We start from the raw sequence: 26,616 nt of genomic DNA on the forward strand, positions 1-26,616 counted from the left end.
AGTCAACATTTCTCTCAAATTACAGGAAAATAAATACTCTCAAAACACCGAAGGACTAAATGGAACATCTTATATTCTGTGGTTTGCATGAAGCATTTCCTTTTCAGAGAAGAGATTGATTTTGAAATATAATATACAAAGATATACATCAGATATGATATAATCTAGATTATTTAACCAAAGATCAAATATTATCTCTGATAAAAATATCCACTAGATAAAACATCTAAACTATTTACAGATGGCACATAAAAATGACTTTTATTTAGTGAATTAGCAAATTCAGAATGTTTTCATACATCATATAGACATTGTTTCATAACTGTTCACAAACGACTGCATTATAAAAAATAAAAGTAACATAAACATACTAGCCATTGCGTGTATGGTGTTTTATTTCTGCATGTCTGAAGTATTGTATAACTCTAATTTTACAAATATGTGAAATAGAAAAGCCTGTGTGGGAATTTAAACTTATGACAAACAAGGAACATTTGATTTCCTTAGCATCTCATTTAGCTCTGGACACATGGGGTGTAGTGGGATTAAACAGAAGAGTATGATAATAAAAAATGGTGTGTTCAATAACAAAGTGAAAGACCTAAGTAAAGCCATGCTGGTGTCAAACCAAACACACTGTTGAGATAACACTTAATTATCAGCAAAAGCTTCACATTTTAACAGATTATTGAGATCTGTGCAATTTATGGGAAACATATCAGTGATGATACATCTTTTATATCCATCACGGTCAGAAATCAACTCTGTTTCTAATTTCTTATCATTTAAAAAGGCAAAGTGGGCATGGTGAAGCCCCCTTGTGTTTGTATGACACACACTTTCCAGAAATATATAATTTTACACGAATCCCAATAAACAGCGCTCAACATCATAAAAACAAAGAAATGTCCCTCGGTGCCTTACAAAATTGCTCTTAACTGTAATCAAGTCAGTGTAATAGCAGCACAAGCATCTGTGTAGTTGGACTCCGGCCCCTTATTAGCTACATAATTTGGTTGTTTCGTATTCCATGGAGTTTGGCTGTTTGGCAGAAAAAATCTGCAACGCTGCCTGTATTCGGACAACATCTGTGGTGGATAATTTCAGGCGGTGTCGCAGCAGGCAGGAAAAGAGGTCCAGGAGCTGAGGTCCAGGAGGGGACAGTCTGTTGACCCGGTCCCTGATCTCTAGCAACTGCAGCAGGGCTGAGTCCTGCGATCCCTGAGTGTACGGGTAGTCCAGCTGCAGAATCAGGTCCTGGATCGCTTCCGGGTCAAAGTGCATACTGTAGCCAAACACCTGGATGCTGTTTATTTTCATGTAGCCCAGGTTCTTACCAGGCTCCAGGAACTCTAAAGGTTCGTAGTAGACTGAGCCGTTCCCTTGGGGCAACGGAGCACTGATCCGGCTCCGCAAGTAGAAGTGGACAGTTTCAAAAAATGTTTTCCACTTGTTGCCCAAAGTCAACGTCCAGTTGTAACAGTCCAGGGGAATGTCTAGTTTAGTCCTTTCCCAGTCGGGGTAGCTGTTCTGGTGTATAGGCATGATCCAGCTCTCAGAGTGACTGCCCCCGAAGGGGTTGATGTAGACAGACAGCACTGGCTCCAGGGTGCTGTTCTTAGTAAGGCAGATCTGCAGGGTCATCCCGAGGAGCATGTGGACGTGGTTGGACTTGTACTTGTTGCTCTTCAGTGTCAGCAGCATCCTCTTTCTCCACGATGGGTCAAACCAGTTGTTGAGCCGGACATCATTGCTGACGAAGAGCCCATGGATGCCAATACGGCTGTCTTTCTTCTGTAGCAGGTATCTCAGCTCCAGGTCCTGCAGGTCCATCTCAAAGCCGATGTAGTGGTCTGTGGAGTCCGGCACCTCATTGCGGCAGACCCCCTGGCTGAGCATGTACCCAGGATTGCATGTGGCACAGCGGGAGCGGTTGTCGTAGGAGCAGGAGGCGCAGAAGGAGCCCTCGCCCATGGTGCAGGGTATGACACCCTGGCAGGACGGGTGTTCATAGGGGCAAGAGCAGCTCCTTGTCTCCTCCAGGTATGAACCTATGTGGTTGTTCTCACTGCAGTACATGATGGACAAGATAAAGTTCAGCCAGTAGGTGAAGGACCTGCAAAACACAGATAAACACAATGAAGATAAACTTCCAGACTGTTTTCTACAGGAAATGCACTTTGTGTGGTCAAACACTTTGCAGTTCTGGGAAAAGGGAAAGAGGGATACCTAGTCAGTTGTACAAGTGAATGCATTCAACTGAAATGTGTCTTCCGCATTTAACACAACCCCTTTTGAACACTATCTGCACAAGGATCAAATCAAATTCAATTTATCACATGCTTCGTAAATAACAGGTGTAGACTAACAGTGAAATGCTTGCTTTGTCCTTTTTAAATGTGTGTGTGAGTGTGGCGTCAATATGCATGTGTGCTCATGCGATGTGTGGGCGTATGTAGTATATCTTTGTTTGGTGTGTGAGTGTTGGGGTGTCAGTGTAAGTACAGTTGAAGTCGGAAATGTACATACACCTTAGCCAAACACATTTAAAAACTCAGTTTTTCACAATTCCTGACATTTAATCCTAGTAAAATTCCCTGTCTTAGGTCAGTTAGGATCTCCACTTTATTTTAAGAATGTGAAATATCAGAATAATAGTAGAGAGAATGATTTAATTCAGCTTTTATTTGTTTCATCACATTCCCTGTGGGTAAGAAGTTTACATGCTACCAAATACTAATTGAGTGTATTGCCTTTAAACTGTTTGACTTGGGTCAAACGTGTCGGGTAATTTATCCACATAATTTTCTATAGATGATGCCATCTATTTTGTGAAGTGCACCAGTCCCTCCTGCAGCAAAGCACCCTCACAACATGATGCTGCCACCCCCGTTCTTCACGGTTGGGATGGTGTTCTTCCAAACAGTTATATTTGTGTTTCATCAGACCACAGGACATATCGCCAAGAAATACGATCTCTGTCCCCATGTGCAATTGCAAACCATAGTCTGGCTTTTTTCTGCCAGTTTTGGAGCAGTGGCGTCTTCCTTGCTGAGCGGCCTTTCAGGTTATGTTGATATAGGACTCGTTTTACTGTGGATATAGATACTTTTGTACCTGTTTCGTCCAGCATCTTCACATGGTCCTTTGCTGCTGTTCTGGGATTGATTTACACTTTTCGCACCAAGGTACGTTCATCTCGGCCTCCCGGGTGGCGCAGTGGTCTAGGGCACCAGAGACTCTGGGTTCAAGCCAGGCTCTGTCGCAGCCGTCCGCAACCGGGAGGTCCATGGGGCGATGCACAATTGGCTTAGCTTCATCCGGGTTAGGGAGGGTTTGGCCGGTAGGGATATCCTTGTCTCATTGCGCACTAGCAACTCCTGTGGCGGGCCGGAAGCAGTGCACGCTAACCAGGTCGCCAGGTGCACAGTGTTTCCTCCGACACATTGGTGCGGCTGGCATCCGGGTTGGATGCTCGCTGTGTTAAGAAGCAGCGCGGCTTGGTTGGGTTGTGTTTCAGAGGACACATGGCTTTCGACCTTCGTCTCTCCTGAGCCCGTACGGGAGCGATGAGACAAGATAGTAACTACTAACAATTAGATACCACGAAGATTGGGGAGGAAAGGGGATAAATAAAAAAAGTATGTTCATCTCTAGGAGACAGAACGCGTCTCCTTCCTTATTGTTTATACAGATTAATGTGATACCTTCAGGCGTTTGGAAATTGCTCCCAAGGATGAACCAGATTTGTGGAGGTCTACAATTTTTTTCTGAGGTCTTGGCTGATTTCTTTTGATTTTCCCATGATGTCAAGCAAAGAGGCACTGAGTTTGAAGGTAGGCCTTGAAATACATCCACAGGTACACCTCCAATTTACTCAATTGATGTCAATTAGCCAATCAGAAGCTTCTAAAGCCATGACATAATTTTCTGGAATTTTCCAAGATGTTAAAAAGCACAGTCAACTTAGAGTATGTAAACTTCTGACCCACTGGAATTGTGATAGTGTATTATAAGTAAAATAATCTGTATGTAAACAATTGTTGGAAAAATTACTTGTGTAATGCACAAAGCAGGTGTCCTAACCGCCTTGCCAAAACTATAGTTTGTTAAAAAGGAATTAGTGGAGTGGTTGAAAAATGAGTTTTAATGACTCCAACCTAAGTGTATGTAAACGTACGACTTCAACTGTATGTGTGAGTGTGTGGGTAGAGTCCAGTGTGTATGCAGAGTTAGCGCAAGAGAGTTAGTGCAAAAAACGGTCAATGCAGGTAGTCCTGGTAGCCATTTGATTGGCTATTTAGCAGTCTTGTTAAGCAGTTTCATGGCTTGTTAGTAGAAGCTGTTCAGGGTCCTGTAGGTTCCAGACTTGTGCATTGGTACCGCTTGCCGTGCGGTAGCAGAGAGAACAGTCTATGGCTTGGGTGGCTGGAGTCTGATCATTTTTTTTGGGCCTTCCTCTGACACCGCCTGGTGTAGAGGTACTGGATAGCAGGTAGCTTGGTCCCATTGATGTACTGGGCCATACTCACAAACCTCTGTAGCGCCTTGCGGTCATTGTAGCGCCTTGCGGTCATTGTAGCGCCTTGCGGTTGGATGCCTTGCAGTTGCCGTACCAAGCAATGATGAAGCCAGTTAAGATGCTCTCAATGGTGCAGCTGTAGAACCTCTAAGATATGGGGGCCCATGACAAATATTTTCAGCCTCTTGAGGGGAACAGCCACTGAAGTACCCGCTTCACAAAAGTGTGGGTGTGGGGACAATATTAATTCCTTAGTGATGTGGACACAGAGGAACTTGAAGCTCCTGACCTGTTCCACTACAGCCCCAACAATGTACCAATGTGGATGGGGGGCGTGCTTGCCCCTGCATTTCCTATAGTCCACGATCAGCTCATTTGTCTTGCTGACATTGAGGGAGAGGTTGTTGTCCTGGCACCACACCGCCAGGTCTCCGACCTCTTTCCTATAGGCTGCCTCATCGTCATTGGTCATAAGTCCTACCACCGTTGTGCTATTACCAAATTTGATGATGGTGTTGGGTGAAAAGGGAGTACAGGAGGGTACTAAGCACACACTCCTGAGGGGCCCCCATGTTGATGGTCCACGTGGCAGATGTGTTGTTGCCTACCCTCACTGCCAGGGGAAGTCAGGATCCAGTTACATACATTGGCCTGCTTGAAACAAGTTGGTATTAAAGACCAGGTCAAAGATAGGTTGAAAATGTCAGTGAATACACTTGTCAGCTGGTCAGTGCATGCTCCGAGTACACATCCTGATATTCCGTCTGGCCCTGCGGCCTTGTGAATGTTAACCTGTTTAAAGGTCTTACTGATATCGGCTATGGAGAGCGAGATCACACAGTTGTCTGGAACAGCTGGTGCTTTCATGCATGGTTCAGTGTTGCTTACCTCAAAAACGAGCATAGAAGGTATTTAGCTCATCTGGTATGCTCACGACACTGGCCAGCTCGTGGCTGGGTTTCCCTTTGCAATCCATAAAAGTTTTCAAGCCCTGCCACATCCGTCGAGCAGAGTCGACGTAGTAGGATTTGATCTTAGTTCTGTATTGACACTTTGCCTGTTTGATGGCTCGTTGGAGGTCGAAGTGGGATTTCTTATAAGCTTCCATGGCTCTACGTACACTACTGTTCAAAAGTTTAAGGTCACTTAGAAATGTCCTTGTTTTTGAAAGAAAAGCTACTTTTTTGTTCATTAAAATAACATGAAATTGATCAGAAATACAGTGCAGACCATTGGTAAATGTTGTAAATGACTAATGTAGCTTCATTAAAATTGTAACCGCAAAACACCAGTCTCAACGTCAACAGTGAAGAGGCGACTCCCGGATGCTGGCCTTCTAGACAGAGTTCCTCTGTCCAGTGTCTGTGTTCTTTTGCCCATCTTATATATTTTTTATTGCCAGTCTGAGATATGGCTTTTTCTTTGCAACTCTGCCCAGAAGGCTAGCATTCCGGAGTCGCCTCTTCACTGTTGATGTTGAGACTGGTGTTTTGCGGGTACTATTTAATGAAGCTGCCAGTTGAGGACTTGTGAGGCGTTGGTTTCTCAAACTAGACACTCTAATATAATATACTTGCTCAGTTGTGCACCAGGGCCTCCCACTCCTCGTTCTATTCTGGTTAGAGCAATTTTGCTCTGTTCTGTGAAGGGAGTAGTACACAGCGTTGCATGAGATCCTCAGTTAATTGGCAATTTCTCACATGGAATAGCCTTCATTTCTCAGAACAATAATAGACTGATGAGTTTCAGAAGAAAGTCCTTTGTTTCTGGCCATTTTGAGCCTGTAATCGAACCCGCAAATGCTGATGCTCCAGATACTCAACTAGTCTAAAGAAGGCCAGTTTTATTGCTTCTTTAATCAGAACAACAGGTTTCAGCCATGCTAACAACTGCAAAAGGGTTTTCTAATGCTCAATTAGCCTTTTAAAATTATAAACTTGGATTAGCTAACACAACATGGCATTGGAACACAGGAGTGATGGTTGCTGATAATGGGCCTCTATACGCCTACGTAGATATTCAATTAAAAATCAGCTGTTTCCAGATACAATAGTCATTTACAACATTAACAATGTCTACACTGTATTTCTGATCAATTTGATCTTATTTTAAATGGACAAAAAATGAGCTTTTCTTTCAAAATCAAGGACATTTCTAAGTGACCCCAAACCTTTAAACGGTAGTGTACGTACAGTCATTTTGGGGATATCAAGTTCACTAGAATAACTAGATAGTCACATTCCCCAATACAAAATTCCATCTTCCTTGGGTTCATGTCATGATACAGCTGTATTTTCCTAACAAAATAACAATATATTAGGTATAACCCTGTAGTATTTTATGTCTGGTCATATCAATAGGTTGTCGCAGTGTTTAATTCTTAAATATATGCAGGCAGGGTGTCATGGTATTTTCAGTACCCCAGATGAGACATACTGTAAACAATGATAGATACTGAATTTATGTGGGTATATGTGCACACATCAACAGTTTATGAAGAATTGACGTCAGTTTACGAAAATATATGAAAGTGGAAAAACTGAAAATAAAATGCTCTCCCTTAAAAGCAGGCCTCAAGGTATCTATAAGACATTTTATCCATGTTTGTTAATCAAATCTCTTTGCAGCTGCAGAAACATTTATATCTACTGGGCCTGGTTTTGTCGCCCACATGGGTATTGTGCATATCTCTCCTCCTCACTGGAACTTCTGCTCAGCCAGGAATGTTTTTCTCCCACCAGGCTGACCCAGAATACTTAATGGCGGGGGATATGTAAATATTACCGGAGTCGTGTTGCCATGAGAGACGGGGTGAGGTGAGCGAGAAGGTGGGTGGTAACTTAAGAGGTGTTACATGTAGCAATGGTCCCGCTCATTGAAGCCACGGAAGTTGAAGGCCTACTATAGTACTGCAGGCATTGTTAGCAGAAAACAGGACCCCATTATAGGGAATGGAAAATACATAAAAAAATGTAATAGTACAAATAATTGCTTCTAATACACCAGAAAGTATTCACACATTTTGTTGTGTTACAGCCTGAATATAAAATTGATTCAACTGAGAATGTTTTGTTACTGACCTACACACAATAGCCCACAATGTCGAAATTGAATTATTTTTTTCTAAATGTTTACAAATTAATAAGAAATCAAAAGCTGAAATATCTTGGATCAATAAGTATTCAACCCCTTTGTTATGGCAAACCTTAAATAAATTCAGGAGTACAAATGTACTTAACAAGTCACATAATAAGTTGCTTGTCCAACAATAGTCAATATTTTTGGGTGCTTTTTACCCCTTTTTCATGATATCCAAGTGGTAGTTACAGTCATGTCCCATCGCTGTAACTCCACTACGGACTGGGGAGAGGCGGGGGTTGAGAGGCATGCGTCCTACGAAACAACCCTGCCAAGCCGTACTGGGTCTCCCAATCACAGCCAGCTGTGACACAGCCTGGGATCGAACCCGGGAATGTAGTGACGTCTCAAGCACTGCGATGCAGTGCCTTAGGCCGCTGCACCACTCGGGAGGCCTTTAACATGATTTTTGAATGAATACCTCCTCTCTGTATCCTTTAGTCGAGCAGTGAATTTCAAACACAGATTCAATCACAAAGACCAGGAAGGTTTTCCAATGCCTCGCTAAGAAAGGTACCTATTGGTAGGATGGTAAAAAATTACACAGACATTAAATACCCATTTGAGCATGATATTTATTAGCTAGTAATTACACTTGGGATCTTGTATCAATACTCCCAGTCACTACAAAGAAATAGGCGTCTTTCCTAACTCTGTTGCCGGAGAAGAAGGAAACCACTCAGGGATTTCACCATGAGGCCAATGGTGACTTTAAATCAGTTACAGCGTTTAATGACTGTGATAGGATGGATCAACAACATTGTAGTTACTCTACAATACTAACCTAATTGACAGAGTGAAAAGGATGCCTGTACAGAATTCAAATATTCATAAAGATGCATCCTGTTTGCAACAAGGAACAAATGTAATACTGAACAAAAATGTGGCAAAGCAATTCACTTTTGTCCTAAATACAAAATGTTGTGTTTGGGGCAAATCCATAACACATTACTGAGTATCACTCTCCATATTTTCAAGAATAGTGGTAGCTGAATCATGTTATGGGTATGCTTGTAATGACTGGGGAGTTTTTCATGATAAAATGAAACGGAATGGAGCCAAGCACAGGCAATATCCTAGAGGAAAACCTGGTGCAGTCTGCTTTCCACCAGCCACTGGGAGATGAATTCACATTCCAGCAGGTCAGTAACCTAAAACACAAGGCCAAAACTACACTGGAGTTGCTTAACATGAAGACAGTGAAAGTTCCTGAGTGGCCGAGTTACAATTTCAACTTAAATCTGCTTCAAAATCTATGGCAAGACCAGCAAATGGTTGTTTAGCAATTAACAACCAATTTTATAAGGCTTGAAGAATTTTGCACAATCCAGGTTTAGAAAGCACTTTGAGATTTACCCAGAAATAATAGCAACTGTAATCGCTGCCAAAGGTGATTCTAACATGTATTGACTTAACTAATGGAGATATACATTTATTAGTGTTTTATTTTTCAAATGTTGGAAGTGTTCTCCACTGGCAGAGCATTTTGTGTAGATTAAAAAAAAAATACAAAATCCATTTTAATCCCACTTCAAATCAAATGTTCAAATAACATTTTATTTGTCACATGCACCGAATACAACAGGTGTAGTACCTTACAGTACCTTACAGTGAAATGCTTACTTACAAGCCCTTAACCAACAATGCAGTTAAGAAAAATATGTGTTTAGTAAAAAATAAATAAGGAAAAAATATAAATAAATAATAATTAAAGAGCAGCAGTAAAATAACAGTAGCAAAGCTATATACAGGGGGTACCGGTACAGAGTCAATGTGCGGGGTCACAGGTTAGTCGAGGTCATTGAGGTAAAATGTACATGTGTGTAGAGTTAAAGTGACTATGCATAGATTTAAAACAGAGAGTAGCAGCAGCATAAAAGAGGGCTCTGGGTAGCCCTTTGATTAGATGTTCTTATGGATTGGTGGTAGAAGCTGTTAAGCCTGTTGGACCAAGACTTGGGGCTCTGGTACCGCATGGCAAGCGGTACCAGAGAGAACAGTCTATGACTAGGGTGGCTGGAGTCTCTGACAAATTTTAGGGCCTTCCTCCGACACCGCCTGGCATAGAGGTCCTGGATGGCAGGAAGTTGGCCACAGTGATGTACTGGGCCGTAGGCATTACCCTCTGTAGTGCCTTGTGGTCGGATCCTGAGCAGTTGCTATACCAGACAGTGATGCAACCATGCTCTCGATGGTGCAGCTGTAGAACCTTTTGAGAATCTGAGGACCCCATGGCAAATCTTTTCAGTCTCCTGAGGGGAAAACGGTTTTGTCTTGCCCTCTTCTCGACTGTCTTGGTGTGTTTGGACCATGAAAGTATGTTGGTGATGTGGACACCAAGGAACTTGAAGCTCTCAACCTGCTCCACTACAGCCCCGTCGATGAGAATGGGGGTGTGCTCGGTCCTCCTCCTGTATTCCACAATCATCTCCTTTGTCTTGATCACATTGAGGGAGAGGTTGTTATCCTGGCACCACATGGCCAATGTCTCTGAGCTTTGTACACGTGTCTATGTGTGTGGAGTAAAGGTGGTCCAGAGTTTTTTTCCCCCTCTGGTTGCACATTTAACATGCTAGTAGAAATTAGGTAGAACAGATTTAAGTTTCCCTGCATTAAAATCCCTGGCCACTATGAGCTTAGCCAGTGGATGAGCGTTTTCCTATGGCTGTATTCAGCTCATTGAGTGAAGTCATAGTCCCAGAATCGGTTTGTGGTGGTAAATAGACAGCTACAAAGAATATAGATTAAAAACTCGTAGTAAATAGTGTGGTCTACATATATTCTACCTCAGGCAAGCAAAACCTAGAGAATTCCTTACCATTAGATTCCGTACATCAGCTGCTGTTAAAAATATACACAGACCGCCACTCCTTGTCTTACTGGAGGCGGCTGTTCTATCTTGCCGATGCAGCATTAAACCGGCCAGCTGAATGTTATTCATGTCCTCGTTCAGCCACGGCTCGGTGAAATATAAGATAGTACAGTTTTAATGTCCCGTTGGAAGGATATTTGTGATCATAGTTCATCTATTTTGTTATCCAATGATAGTATGTTGGCTAATAGTACTGATGGCAGAGGCAGATTACTCACTTGCCGTTAGATCCGTACAAGGCACCCCCTACCTCCCCGATATCTCCATCTCTGTCTCATGCAAATCACAGGGATTTGGGCATTGTCAGGTGTCTTTAGTAAATCCTTTGCATCTAACTCGTTAATAAATAAATACAAATCCGTGAGAGGGGGCAGCACTGAGCTAGCTTGCAACGTCACTTCCTGGAGTAGTTCAAACTGCACGTGTTATGTCTTCATGAGATGCCATCTTAATTTGTCAGAGCTTTTCACAGACACCCAACACCAGAGACAGTGGATACCTCTGTGTGCTCTATTTTAACAAACCTAATGCAATGGTAAATCTTAGCACTGGCGGTAGCATTATAGATTCAGGGGTGTGTCAGAAATAGTTTTTGTATTTTCACAACCAGAATGATGGGCGCAGTAGCTGGCAGTAGTGTGAAAAAGCTGGGTTTTGATGAATAAAGTTGCGGGATTGTCGAGGCTTGGCCCCTCACTGGGGAAACAGAATGTGCTCCATGGCTAAATTTGTGTTTGCTTCAAGTTGTGTATTTATGGTGTTATCTATTGCATTGTCCTCAACCCCAATTTGAATATTAGTTTGTTACAGCCTAGTTTGTTAAATAGCCTGCCCCATATTTGCTAAATATGTTGTAATTGTATCAATATGGAAATACATTGTTAAACATAGGCTATAGCATTCACAATGATAGGGGCTAGGCCTACTGTACATTTGAGTTAATTTAATTTGAATTTAACCCTTTTTTTACTAGGTAAGTTGACAGAGAGCAAATTCTCATTTACAGCAAAAACCTGGGGAACAGTTACAGGGGAGAGGAATGAGTCAATTGGAAGCTTGGGAATGATTAGGTGGCCAGATTGGGAATTTAGCCAGGACACCAGGGTTAAAATGAAAAGTGCTGTGTGCTCTTTAGTGGCCACAGAGAGTCAGGGTACCCATTTAACGTCCCATCAGAAAGATGGGACACTACACAGGGCAATGTCCCCAATCACTGCCCTGGGGGATTGTGATATTTCTTTTGACAATATGAAAGAGTCTCCCATCCAGGGACCGACCAGCACCAACCCTGCTTAGCTTCAGTGGCAGCTAGCAGTGGAACGCAGGGTGGTATGCTTGTGACGGCCCTGAATTATTTTGAGCCGTCTCAGTGCTTCTCCTTCCAATAGGGTGCTTTCCCTTTAATTCCCAATTAAATAGCCAGCATCAGCTGCGCAAAAGTGTTTTTTTTTTTGATGGAGACGTGACTGAGGATGTGTTCCCGAAGCTTCTCTATTCCTGTTGTTTTGTTGCTGTTAAACGTGTGTTTTGTAGCCTGAGAGAGTTTACCCAGGATCGGATCCACTCTTTGCGTCCGTGGACTACTCCTCTCTATTCTTCGTGGCCTTTCTCCGCTGGAGATCTGTTGGCGGATTGGATTGTCTGACTGACCGACTGACTACCACCTTTTTTGTATAAGGTATTTCATTTGTTTTGATATGATGTATACGGTGATGATTTATGTAGTTAGATGTAGTTGAGGAATTAGTAAGAGCAGATACGCTTTAAAGTTCTGTGGTAAAATTGTTATATTGATTGTATGATTTAATACTGGGTTTACGCTACACGGAATGAACGGACAAACATTGCGTGACAAAAGTCACTTGAGTTCACTGAACTCCTTTACCGGGCTGGACTCTTTTTAGGCCCGAGGTACAGGACATTTCTGGAGGAACCAGAACTCATTGTGTTATATTATTATGTGTGTGTAATCCATTGATGTTGCTAATACAACCCACGCAAAAGAATAGTTGTTTTTGAAGTTCTTTTCAATGTTTTAAGGGTTTATGAAAAGTTGATTTCCCTTCGTGTAGACTTGACGGACCAGATGGGACTCATTCCCTCCCAAACTAAAAGGAGAAACCAATGTTTTCTCTGGTAGGCACAACCTACCTGGCACCCCTATAAAAAATAACCTCAAGTCAAAACCGTTACATAAAAAATGGCACCCCAGATGGGACAGCTCAACATTGAGAACTAACCAAAGCAAATATTTTGTGTGGAATTAAAACAATGGATTCACCCCAAGATAATGTGCTCATCCATTTCATACCTGTCAATGGGAATACACAGGGCCATTCTGACCATCAAGCTGACAACACAAATCATAATGGGAATGGAGATAATGGAGTTGATTTGGGCCAGAGCCCTGGGAATCTGAATGCTCGGTCTGGACCACAGGCCACAGGAGGTCTAACCAGTTACTCACTTATTGACATGGATCTGTGTGAAAGTACTGAGACAGCCCTCCATCTGACACCCAACCTTCCTCCATTGTCTGGTTTATCTCCAGAGGTTGTAGTTTTACAACTTCAAGGTGACATCCTTAATATACGTCGGACTCAACAACATCTCCAAACTCTTATCCACGATAAATTCAAATGTCTGAGGGAAGAGCAACAACAGAGTGCCATGGAATTCAGAAACTCACTGAGCACTCTAACCCACACGCTGACAGAGCTCAGTGAGAGTGGAAGACGGGAAATTACTGGTGCCATGGACAGGCAGTTTGACTACCAACGAAACCAACTCACTGCCACTCTCCAATGGCGCCTGCAACATCATCACACTGAGGTCCTCAAGGACGTTAATTCTGTTTTTTCTCCCATGGTTAACACTGTAGACCACTTGCAAACAGAGCTCTCTAATTGTGTTAAAATGTTGGATGACGTGTCTGTGGACATGGCCTCCATTAAGCACAACTCCTTACACAGAGTTTCTCTAGTGTCCACTTCTGTTCAGGCCACTGAGGGCCAAGCTGGCACCTCTGAAGAGCCAAGACAAGGCCATGCTACAGCCACCCCTTGCAGGATGCAATCCACCATGCATCCTGTTGTTCATTTTCATTGTCCGATAACGCCCTCCCCCTCTACTTCCTCAATCCCTCCTAGCTCGTTTGTTCATGGTGATTTGAGTAGATGTCATGTGGGGGCGATGCCCATTAAATTGCAATTTCCCACCTTTGGGAAAAAAGATGACAGTCCTGATCCGCTAATGTACCTAGAAAGATGTCGTGACTTTCTTGCCCTCAATCCCCTGGCTGACGAAGAACTCCTTGCCACATTGAGGAATGTGTTGCATGGGACAGCTCGAGACTGGTGGGATGTGGCACGTCTCACCACTACCTCCTGGGCTGACTTTGAGGCCAAGTTTTCCTCTGCATTTCTGTCTGAGGACTACACAGATGAGTTGGCAGACAGAGTCAGGAATTGAGTACAAAGAGAAAGAGAGTATCCGTGACTTTGCATACGGTTACCACTCCCTGTGCAGAAGGTGGAAACCTGGCATTGAGGAGGAAGAGGTCATTAAATTGATTTTGAAGAACATCAACCCACTACTAGCCAGTCAACTCCGAGAACGAGTCACCACTGTCGATGGACTGGTTCGCTTGGGACAGCAGTTTGAGAAGGACAGAGAATGCCAACAGCAATATGACCAAAGAAAGAAACAGACACCCAAACCGTTACCCAAGACAGACCATCAACAACAGCCAGAGTCTCAAGCCATGACCCCTCTCATGTTCTGTTGGAGATGTAGCCAAAAGGGACATTCTTCAGCTACATGCCCAAGACCGTATCACGAAAACCCTTCCAGAAACCACAAATCACAACAGGCCAACACACCTAACTCTCTTCGCAGGAATGACCATCCTTCTCTGGGTGCTTTAACCAGAGCTGAAATCCCAAGAGTCACTGCCTACGCCCCCCCATCGACATCCCCTTCCTTTCAGTTCATACCGCACCAACTGGTGTTACCCCTGTCCATAGGCCCATGGACAGGAAGAGCCATCCTGGACACCGGGTCATCCTACACACTGCTCAATGAGAAACTGTGGAAGGAGGTTAAAGGTCCGCAATACAACTTGAAGCCGTGGACAGAAGGTCCACTCTACCTGGCTGATGGTGAGGCTAAACGACCACTTGGATGGAGTGAGGTAGAGTTCCGCCTGTGTAACCGCTCCTATATGATTCCTTCGGTTATCCTACAAACCAAGAACCTTGCTTTTCCTGTCGTGTTGGGAATTGATTTCATGTACTTCAGTGGTGTCCAGATTGATATCGCACACAATTGCTACTGGTTTCCATACAATCCGAGCAAGAAGCATTTCTACCAATCAGAAGCTACGAAGTTACATGATTGGGGTTCAAATGTGGCAGTCTTCTCTGCCGTTGCTCCGTTACCACTAACCCTTGATAATCCTTCTGACGATCTCCTTTTACAGGCTGTAAGAAGAGCTCAGCTGGAACATCCAGAGGAGTTAAGGCTGTTGGAACAGCTGCAGAATAATGCTGATGTATGTACTTCAAGGCTAGGACGCACCGGGCTCCTGAAGCACAAAATATTCCTTACACAGGAAATGCCGATCAAGCAAAAGCCATATCGTTTGTCCCCAGCGAAGCTAATCATCCAAAAGGGACTCATTAATGATATGTTAACACAAGATATAATAGAATGTTCCTCCTCTCCTTGGGCTGCTCCTGTTGTCCTCATCCCAAAAAAGACTGGTGGTCTTAGATTTTGTGTGGACTATAGGAAGACCAACAATGTTTCCCAGACTGATGCCTATCCTTTTCCTACCATCCACGAGATCCTGGAGTCATTGTCTGGCGCTGTTGTGTTCACTACCCTTGACCTCAATAGTGGTTATTGGCAAGTTGAGATGGACCAGGAAAGCAAGGACAAGACTGCTTTTGTCTGTGCTGAGGGCTTGTTTTCCTTTAAGGTGATGCCTTTTGGATTAAAGAATGCACCTGCCACTTTCCAAAGACTGATGGAGATTGCGTTAGGTGAGCTCAAAGGGAAGATCTGTTTCGTCTACCTGGACGATATAATTATCTACTCCCAGAACAGAGAACAACACTTTCAAGATCTTCAAGCAGTGTTGGACAAGCTAAGAGAAGCTGGTCTGACCGTGAATATGAAGAAGAGCAACTTCTGCCAAACTTCCCTGAAGTTCCTTGGACATATTGTGTCTTTCGACGACATTCATGTGGATCCTGAAAAGACCAAGGCGGTACAAGATTTTCCTGTGCCAACCACACTCAAGGCCCTTCAACGGTTCCTTGGGATGGCTGGATGGTACCATCGGTTTGTGTCGAACTTCTCCCAGGTGGCAGAACCCCTCAACGCGTTGAAGCGAAAAGGAGTGAAATTCCTATGGACGGCAGAGTGCCAGACATCCTTTGAAACCCTGAAACGACACCTCGTCACACCTCCCATTTTAGGTCATCCCAACTTTGATTCCCCTTTTGTTGTTTACACTGATGCAAGTGATGTTGGACTTGGTGCTGTCCTAGTCCAACAGACTGGACTTGGCACTGAAGAAGTGCTAGCGTTCGCCAGTCGGACATTGAATGGAGCAGAACGGAACTACTCCACAACCGAGCAAGAGTGCCTTGCAGTTGTCTGGGCTTTGGAAAAGTGGAGGTACTACCTGGAGGGAAGACACTTCACTGTGGTCACTGACCATTCCTCCCTTGTGTGGGTGTTCAAGACCAACAAACCAAGCACCAGACTCATAAGATGGGCTCTACGGTTGCAAGAGTTCACCTTTGCAGTAGAATACAGGAAAGGAAAATACAACACTGTTCCAGATGCCTTATCCAGGGCTCCTGCTTGTGATAACGGTGGCCCTCATTTTACATGTGCTACTGTCCTGTCAAGCAGTCGAGACTCGCCCAAAACAGACTTTCCCATCTCTGATGAGACCATATGGAAAGCCCAACAGGATGATCCAGAAGTACAGACTTTGTACCAGACTATCCTGGAAGATGGAGAAAAGATGGTCAATCCTACCACAAAGCTGACCATCATGGAAGACAAAGTCTACCGTGTTGTACAACTACCTCACAGAACCCTCTACCAATTGTACATACCTGAAACTCTACGCCTACAACTGCTTCAACATTTCCATGAAGACCCATTAGCTGGTCATTTGGGCAGGTTCAAAACCTACAAGCGGTTGCAAGCGTTACTGTACTGGCCACATCTGAGCATGGATGTGAAGTCACACATCCGAAACTGTCAGGTTTGTCAAATGTACAAACCAGAAGGTAGAAAGCCTGCTGGCAAGTTGCAGCAAACGGTGGTTACCCGACCTTGGGAAATGCTAGGAGTGGATTTGATGGGTCCATTTCCTAGAAGCTCCAATCAGAATGTGTACATGCTTGTGTTTGTTGATTATTATTCAAAGTGGGTGGAACTCTTTTCCCTGCGTCAGGCCACAGCAAGGACCGTCTCTAACATCCTTACGAAAGAGATCCTGACTCGCTGGGGAGTGCCTGATTACATCCTGTCTGATCGAGGTTCCCAATTTGTCTCTGATCTCTTTGAGGAGACCTGCCAAAGATGGAACCTGAGACAGAAGTTGACCACGGCCTATCACCCACAGACCAATCTCACTGAGAGAGTAAATCGAACCTTGAAGACAATGATTGCTTCCTATGTAGGGACCCAGCACAAACACTGGGACAAGCACCTTCACGAGTTTCGATTTGCCCTGAATTCTGCTGTGCAAGAGTCCACTGGAGTCACACCTGCAGAGCTGAACCTAAGTCGTCCCCTCCGAGGACCCTTGGATATGGTGCTACAGCCCCAGCAGCTTACTCCAGACGCTGCTTGCTATGACCAGGTAGTCCATCTCCATGACTTGAGAGCTCTTGTCTCAAAGAACATGATCCAGGCTCGACTCAAGCAGAAGAGAAATTATGATAAGAACAGACGAGACATGCAGTTTCAGCTTCGTGATCGGGTGTGGCTTCGCTCTCATCCTTACTCGAAAGCTGAACAATTCTTCTCTGCCAAGCTCGCTCCTAAATGGCAAGGACCATATAGGATTGTGGAGCAGATGGGCCCTTTGAACTACCGAGTGGTGAAAGAGGACACAGGTGAAGATATGCGCATTGTCCATGTCTCACGCCTTAAGGCCTGTTACCCCTCGGCTGAGGAATTGGAGGCGATTGAGCGCCGCAAGATCTTGGATATCTTTGAAGAGGAAAGTGAGGAGACTTTTCTCGGATTCCCAGACCCAGAAGTCTCACACCTTAAGGCCTGTGACCCCTCAGCTGAGGAGCGTGAGCTCCAAAAAGTCATGAAAATGTTTGTAGAGGAAAGTGATGAGGAGACCTTTCTCGGTTTCCCCGAACAAGATGTGCCTTCCAGGGCAATGGTCAGCTTTTTCCAGGGGAGGGGGTGTGTGACGGCCCTGAATTATTTTGAGCCGTCTCAGTGCTTCTCCTTCCAATAGGGTGCTTTCCCTTTAATTCCCAATTAAATAGCCAGCATCAGCTGCGCAAAACCTACCTGGCACCCCTATAAAAAATAACCTCAAGTCAAAACCGTTACATGCTGCTGGCCAAAATTGCAGTCTGGACATGCCAAATGTAGTCAATATTACATTCACTAGGCTATTGATAATACCTAAAAAAAAAAAACTGTACAATTGTTATCAAATTTGACAACTTGTTTTAAATAGGCCATGTCTAAATACAGTTACAGGCACCATACTTGCTCCTTGTGGGTGTATAATACAGACAACTTAAAACTATGGAGGGTTTTATGCATATCCAAACTTTTCACAGGAGCTGGATAAAGATCCAATATAAAGAGAATGAGGAAATGTCCACTCACTGTGATACTGCTCGCAAATGTAATGTTTTATAAACATCATGGAACCATTTTACAGATCATATTAGCGCTTATCCAGAATTAGCAGCTGAAATTACATTGTTTTCGAGCCATGCGTGTTCTCACCATAAACCAATTAACGACAAATCTTTCTAATAAGTTTGGTTTTTAATCGAATTAAACAAAAAACTAAGTATTTTAAACCAACAACAATATGTCTAAATAGGATCGAGTCAGAAATATACCATAAATCACTTCTCTCATTTCATGGAACTGTGTGCGCATGTAGGCCTAAATGTCTTTACGCACAATATTCATACTTCTATACAAAATACTAGGCTCCTCTCAATTCTATCGTTACCTACCTTTGCAAGGCAAATATATATTTTTTTACCTGGTTGATATGGCATTATAGGAAGACTGAATAGTTTGGAGGAGCGTGTCTGGTAATTGGACGAGGGGATGGATACTCTACCATTGATCCACATCAATGGGACTGCAGTAGTAGAGAGAGTCACGAGTTTGAAGTTCCTTGGAGTCCACATCACCGAGGACTTGTCATGGACCAATAAAACCACCACTCATGTCAAGAGTGCACAACAGCGTCTCTATTTCCTAAGGCGGCTGAAGAACTTTGGCATGCTGCCCTGGGTCCTAACGCTGCACTATCGAGAACATCCTGACCAGTTGCATCAAAAACATTTCCAATCACTCTGTAGACAATTTAAAACCTCCTTATTCATAGGTTACTTGGCTAATGGTCACGATAAAAAGACGCACTATGTGATGCTGCTAAACCAGCCTATATTAAGGGGAGGGCAGGATATGCTTGTTATTTTTTAAATCAAATTAAATGGGGGTGGAAAAAAATCTATTGTTTCTAAATATGAGATTCACCTGCAAAAAAGGCACATCTCTCCTTCCATGGGCACTGTGCATCATGGCTGGATAGGGTGCGCTTTCGCTCTCAAAATCCATGCCATTATCTACTGCATTACAGTTAAGACCTGCTTTTTGTGAGTCTTAACTCTTCCCATTAGCACTGCAAGAAATTGTGACTTTTGCACTTGTTAAGAACACACCTCAAATATTGCCACCCCTTCAAGCTGATGTTAAACAGGTAAATAGCCAAACCTGGCGTTAGGTTTGGAAAATGCCAGTGCACCAGTTTTTACATGACAAAATTGCAAACTAATGTGCACCTTAGCACCAGCCGAAAATACAGCCCTGTGTATCTGCATCTCTGTGCTGGCACCCAATTCTCTGTGAATAACTGGAGTTACTTTTTGAATTGCATCCATGAAACAATTTGTCGAAACACCATAAGGTTGAGAAACGGAAGGGGCAAAGAAACCTATACTGGACATTGGAGGGGCAGAGAGTAGCTTGTATTGCTTTACTAAAACCCATTAAGAGAAATTTGTCACAGAGTCTCTTCATGTACACGATCACTTCTGTGTTAGAGACACAATAGCAGTAGTACTAGGAGACTTTTACAAATTAACATAGTTTATGAGAATCTCATGGCCACAGACCTTTTATTTGTATCCATTATAGGTAGCTTCTGTCACGAATATTACCGAGGGTGACTCCCCTTCTGGTTCGGGTGGCGCTCGGCGTCGCCGGTCTACTATTTGCCACCGATCCATTGTTCTGTGTTCTTTTGGTTTTGTCTAATTGGTTTCACCTGTTTCTTGTTTGGTTGTTAGGGTGGGGTTATTTAAGTTAGTTCAGCCCGCTTCTGTTTGTGCGGGCTTGTTCATCTGTATTTGTTAGAGTGGTTTGTGTTTTGCATTTTCGGGTTTTCTCGCTGTCATTTATTTTCTTCACGTGTTGTTCGCCTGATTTTTGTTCGTGTGATTTTCTGGACATTAAAGCGTGTTTTTCCCGTATCCTTTGCTCTCTGCGCCTGACTCCACACCTATTCACTCATTTACCGCTACAGTTTCGTCAAAAAAGAGGGAAAGTCATACAAAAAGACACTCAACACCACAGAATACAGTCATTCACTGAGCAAAATAACAGTAAAAGGAAAGACTAATGAAATGGATGTTCTCTCAATGGGATTTTGTATCTAAATAATAAACATGAATGAATTAAATAAATTATGGCTGACGGTATTAGTCAGATCTAGGTAACTACTGTATTCTCTGTATGTAGTCTATTAAAATCAAAGCTCTCAGTATATCTCATGTATGAAATAGAGTTTCAGTTTTATTAATCAGTCCTCTATGCTTGTTAAAGTCAATTTTCCCCTGACGAAGAAATATGGGAAAAAAAATAAAGAAAAACACAAACACAGCAGAGTTTCACCCGACAAGAGGGTTGGTGAAATTGGAGATGCTATCTCATGTTCTGATTGATTGCCTGTGAACTCTTTTGAACATAAGAAACAAAATAAATCAGTGCAGAAATGTCAAAGCAATATGCAGAGTACAGAATTCATCTCCCTTCGCCTATCAACAATGTGTATGTCTGAACAGCAGCCATTTTTGACTGGGACATTCACAACATCCCCGAGTCTATTCAGGCATAAAAGGGATTCTCAGGCAGATTTCTTACATGGCCTGGAAATTTTGAAGGGAGACTAGACCGGGACCAAGTCATCAGCATCGAACCAATTCTTTCTACAAAAACCCTTCTCAGGTCTCTGCTGAAAACAAAGTGTTGTGTTTATTGCCATGTTATAAACACAACACTTTGGGGCGGCAGGCAGCTTAGTGGTTAGAGCGTTGGACTAGTAACCGAAAGGTTGCAAGATCAAATCCCCAAGCTGACAAGGTAAACATCTGTCGGTCTGCCCCTGAACAAGGCCATCATTGAAAATAAGAATTTGTTCTTAACTGACTTGCCTAGCTAAATAAAGATAAATCCTGTTTGGGATAGGGGGCAGCATTTTCACGTTTGGATGAAGTGTGCCCAGAGTAAACTACCTGCTACTCAGGCCCAGTTGCTAATATATGCATATTATTAGTATATTTGGATAGAAAACACTGAAGTTTCTAAAAAACTGTTTGAATGATGTCTGTGTATAACAGAACTCATATGGCAGGCGAAAACCTGAGAACAATCCAACCAGGAAGTGGGAAATCTGAGGTTGTAGTTTTTCAACTCATTGCCTATCGAATATACAGTGTCTATGGGGTCATATTGCACTTCCTAAGGCTTCCACTAGATGTCAACAGTCTTTAGAACCTTGTTTGATGCTTCCACTGTGAAGGAGGGGGGGAATGGGACCTGAATGAGTCAGAGGTCTGCCAGAGTGGCATGAGCTGGTAACGCACTCATGCTTGCATTCCATTGCATTTCTGAAGACAAAGGAATTCTCCGGTTGGAACATTATTGAAGATTTATGATAAAAACATCCTAAAGATTGATTCTATACATCGTTTGACATGTTTCTACGAACTGTAATATGACTTTTCTTCTGAACTTTAGCCTGGACCTGCCATCGCGTCATGAGTTTGGATTTGTGAACTGAACGCACTAACAAAGGAGGTATTTGAACATAAATGATGGACTTTATCGAACAAATCAAACATTTAATCGTGGAACTGGGATTCCTGGGAGTGGATTCTGATGATGATCAAAGGTAAGTGAATATTTATAACGCTATTTCTGACTTCTGTTGACTCCAACATGGCGGATATCTGTATGGCTTGATTTGTTGTCTGAGCGCCGTACTCAGATTGCATGGTTTGCTTTTTCCGTAAAGTTTTGAAATCTGACACAGCGGTTCCATTAAGGAGAAGTATATCTCTAATTCTGTGCATAACACTTATATTAAAGTTTATGATGACTATTTCTGTAAATTGATGTGGCTCTGCAAAATCACCAGATGTTTTGGAAGCAAAACATTACTGAACGTAACGCGCCAATGTAAACTGAGATTTTTGGATATAAATATGCACTTTATCGAACAAAACATACATGTATTGTGTAACATGAAGTCCTATGAGTGTCATCTGATGAAGATCGTCAAAGGTTAGTGATTATTTGCATCTCTTTCTGCTTTTTGTGACTCCTCTCTTTGGCTGTGACTAGGCTCTGACCTAACATATGTTGTGGTTTCGCTATAAAGCCTTTTTGAAATCAGACACGATGGGTAGATTAACAAGAGGTTTATCTTTAATTTGGTGTATTGCACATGTGAATGTATGAAAGTTATATATTTGCCATTTCAGCGGAATGTTGTTGAGGGTTCCGCTAGCCATAAGAAGATAAAAAAAAAAAAATTGTTTGATACCTCATCCAGAGATAGCACAGAAATATAACTACCAGTTTGAGGCTTGATTTTTCATCCATATAATTTAAATAATCACAAACAATGTTTATCATAGCATCCAGTCACGTCCCTGTCACTCCCTCCCAATCTTTCCTTCTGTACCCCCCCCCCCCCCTCGCATTCTTCATGCACACACGGTACCAGTCAAAGGTTTGGACAGACACCTACTCATTCAAGGGTTTTCCTTTATTTTTAGAATAATAGTGAAGACATCACAGCTATGAAATAACACATATGGAATCATGTAGTAACCAAAAAAAGTGTTAAACAAATCAAAATATATTTTATATTTGAGATTCTTCAAAGTAGCCACCCTTCTTTGCCTGGATGACAGCTTTGAACACTTTTGGCTTTCTTTCAACCAGCTTCAGGTGGAATGCTTTTCCACCAGTTTTGAAGAAGTTCCCACATATGCTAAGCAGTTGTTGACTGCTTTTCCTTCACTCTGCTGTCCAACTCAACCCAAACTTTCTCAATTGGGTTGACGTCGGGTGATTGTGGAGGCCAGGTCATTGGATGCAGCACTCCATCACTCTCTTCCTTGGTCAAATAGTAATTACACAGTCTGGATGTGTGTTGGGTCATTGTCCTTTTGAAAAACAAATGATAGTGGGACTAAGCGCAAACCAGATGGGATGGCGTATCACTGCAGAATGCTGTGGTAGCCATGCTGGTTAAGTGTGCCTTGAAATCTAAATAAATCACTGACAGTGTCACCAGCAAAGCACCCCCACACGATCACATCTCCTCCTCCATGCTTCACGGTGGAAACCACGCATACAGAGATCATCCATTCACCGCTCAGCATCTCACAAAGACAGTTGGTTGAAAATAGGACTCATCAGACCAAAGGACAGATTTCCACTGGTCTAAGGACCATTGCTTGTGGCCCAAGCAAGTCTCTTCTTATTGGAGTCCTTTAGTAGTGGTTTCTTTGCAGCAATTCAAGCATGAAGTTCTGATTCATGCAGTCTCCTCTGAACAGTTAATTTTGAGATGTGTCTGTTACTTGAACTCTGTGAAGCATTTATTTGAACTGCAATCTGAGGTGCAGTTAACTCTAATGAACTTATATTCTGCAGCAGAGTTAACTCTGGCTCTTCCTTTATGGCAGTCCTTATGACAGCCAGTTTTATCATAGCGCTTGACGGTTTTTGTGACTGCACTTGAAGAAACGTTCAAAGTTCTTGGCATTTTCCAGATTGACTGACCTTCATGTCTTAACTTCTTAAGGTATAGGGGGCAGCATTTTCACTTTTGGATAAATAGCGTGCCCAATTTCAACTTCCTGCTACTCATGCCAAGAATATAAGATATGCATATTATTTGTAGATTTGGTTAAAACACTGAAGTTTCTAAAACTGTTTGAATCATGTCTGTGAGTATAACATAGCAGGCAAAACCCTGAGGGCTAACCGTTCAGAATTTATTTTTTTGACGTCTCTGTTCAGTGAGTTCTCATTGGGAAACCACATTTCTTAGGCACTTGTTGTCAGTTCTTACCGCTTCCACTGGATGTCACCAGTCCTTGGAATTTGGTTGAGGTTATTCCTTTGTGCAATGAAGAAGTACAGCCATGTTGGAAAAAAGTAACGCTGTTGAGTGCCCAAGACTTGAAAAGTAGCATTAGTTTCCTCTCGTCCTCTATTGAAAACAGATAGACCAGTCTTCAATTTGATTGATTATTAACGTTTAAAAATACCTAAAGTTGTGTTACAAAACTAGTTTGAAATGTTTTGGCAAACTTTACAGGCAACTTTTGAGATATTTTGTATTGACGTTGCGCAATTTGGAAGCTGTTTTTTTTCTGGATCAAACACACCAAATAAATTGACATTTTGTATATATATGGATGGAATTAATTGAACAAAATGACCAATTGTCATGTTTATGGGACATGGAGTGCCAACAAAAGAAGCTCGTCAAAGGTAAGGCATGTTTTACATTTTATTTCTGTGTTTTGTGTAGAGCCTGCAGGGTTGAAATATGCTACTCTTTGTTTACGGTTGTGCTATCATCAGATAATAGCTTCTTATGGCTTTCGCCAAAAAGCCTTTTTAAAATCTGACTTGTTGGCTGGATTCACCCATTTTATTTGAATTTGCCGCGCTGCATTTCCCTGGCTTTTGGCCAAGTGGGACGCAAGCGTCCCCTATACCATAAGAAGTTCAAGTAATGGACTGTCGTTTCTCTTTGCTTATTTGAGCTGTTCTTGCCATAATAGGGACTTGGTCTTTTACCAAATAGGGCTATCTTCTGTATACCACCTCTACCTTGTCACAACACAACTGATTGGCTCAAATGCATTAAGAAGGAAAGAAATTACACAAAGTAACTTTTAACAAGGCACACGTGTTAATTTAAATGCATTCCAGGTGATTACCTCATGAAGCTGGTTGAGAGAATGCCAAGTGAGTGTGCAAAGCTGTAATCAAGGCAAAGGGTGGCTACTTTGAAGAAAATATAAAATATATTTTATATGATACCAGATGTATTCAAGTGCAGTCACTGGATCCTGGACTTCCTGATGAGCTTCCCCCAGGTGGTAAGGGGAGGCTACAACACGTCTGCCATGCTGATCATCAACACTGGAGCCCCTCATGGGTGTGTACTCAGTCCCCTCCTGTACTCCCTGTTCACCCACGCCCAAACAAACACTCCAACACCGTTATTAAGTTTGCTGACACCGACAACGATGAGACAGCCTATAGGGAGGAGGTCAGAGAACTGGCAGTGTGGTGCCAGGACAACAACCTCTCCCTCAATGTGAGCAACATTAAGGAGCTGGTCGTGGACTACAGGAAAAGGCGGGCCAGACCAGCCCCCATTAACATCAATGGGGCTGTAGTGGAGAGGGTCGAGAGCTTCAAGTTCCTTGGTGACCACATCACCAACGAACTATCATGGTCCAAACACACCAAGACACTCATGAAGAGGGCACGACAAAACCTTTCCCCCCTCAGGAGACTGAAAAGACTTGGCATGGGTCCCCAGATCCTCAAAGTTCTAAAGCTACACCATCGGTTGCATCACCGCCTGGTATGGCAGCTGCTCGGCATCTGGCCGTAAAGCGCTACAGAGGGTAATGCGTACGGCTCAGTACCTCCCTCGGGCCAAGCTTCCTGCAATCCAGAGGAAAGCCCATAAAATTGTCAGATTCCAGTCACCCAAATCATAAACTGTTTTCTTTGTTACCGCACGGCAAGTGGTACCGGACCGCCAAGTCTAGGACCAAAAGGCTCCTTAACAGCTTCTACCCCCAAGCCATAAGACTGCTGAACAATTAAACAAATGACCACCAGACTATTACATTTTTAAGTTTAATTTATTTGGTAAATATTGTCTTAACTCTTTTTGAACTGCACTGTTGGTTAAGGGCTTAAAAGAAAGCATTTGACAGTAAGGTATGCACTTGTTGTATTCTGCGCATGTGACAAATAAAGTTGATTTGATTCAATATTATTCTACAATGTAGAAAATAGTAAAAATAAAGAAAAACCCTGGAACAAGTACTGTAGGTGTCCAAACTTTTGACTGGTATTTTACATGCCAGCTAAACTTCACAGGCAACGTTTATCATAATACAGTCTCACCTCTCTCTCAGCACAATGACTTTCGGCTGTGTCCGACACCTCTTGCTGAGGGTGAAGAGTTTGTTGACGATTCGTCGGGATTTGGCAATGAGCTGTCTGCTGCTGAGCTCCAGCTGTCTGTAGCGTTGGTGGATGGCCGGCTCCATCTTCCAGAAGTACTGGATGGCAGATGTGTTGAGGGCGTAGAACATCGGGAGTCTCCGCAAAAAGTTCTGGAACTCCTCTGAAAGGCAGACAGGTGTGGAGAGGTTTAATGCCCCCTTGTCGTTCTGGTCCGCTTATTTATTTATATGATTCTGTTCATTTTGTCTGATAAAGTCAG

The 26,616-nt window shown here is 42.9% G+C and overlaps 1 protein-coding gene and 1 long non-coding RNA gene across 3 annotated transcripts in view; both read right to left on the reverse strand.

Annotated features, from left to right (window-relative positions):
- Positions 1–26,616, reverse strand: part of LOC149983584 (uncharacterized) — a 473,580-nt gene that overhangs the window by 130,647 nt on the left and 316,317 nt on the right. The gene's annotated exons all lie outside the window — the stretch shown is intronic.
- LOC110524582 (BMP/retinoic acid-inducible neural-specific protein 3) overlaps positions 235–26,616 on the reverse strand; it is a 76,729-nt gene continuing 50,347 nt past the window's right edge. The window contains exons 7-8 of one of the 2 annotated variants that reach the window (XM_021604383.3): positions 26,295–26,517; positions 235–2,116 (exon numbers count right to left, since the gene is read on the reverse strand). In XM_021604383.3, coding sequence (XP_021460058.1) covers positions 1,000–2,116; positions 26,295–26,517 — 1,340 coding nt within the window. In that variant the 3' untranslated portion in view covers positions 235–999. Of the gene's footprint in view, positions 2,117–8,366; positions 8,812–26,294; positions 26,518–26,616 lie in introns of those variants that run through there. The other variant, XM_090236036.1, reaches the window with a different exon arrangement.

The sequence above is a fragment of the Oncorhynchus mykiss genome, chromosome 5 (genome assembly GCF_057628025.1).
Source record: "Oncorhynchus mykiss isolate SJ-2025 chromosome 5, ASM5762802v1, whole genome shotgun sequence".
Lineage (NCBI taxonomy): Eukaryota > Metazoa > Chordata > Actinopteri > Salmoniformes > Salmonidae > Oncorhynchus > Oncorhynchus mykiss.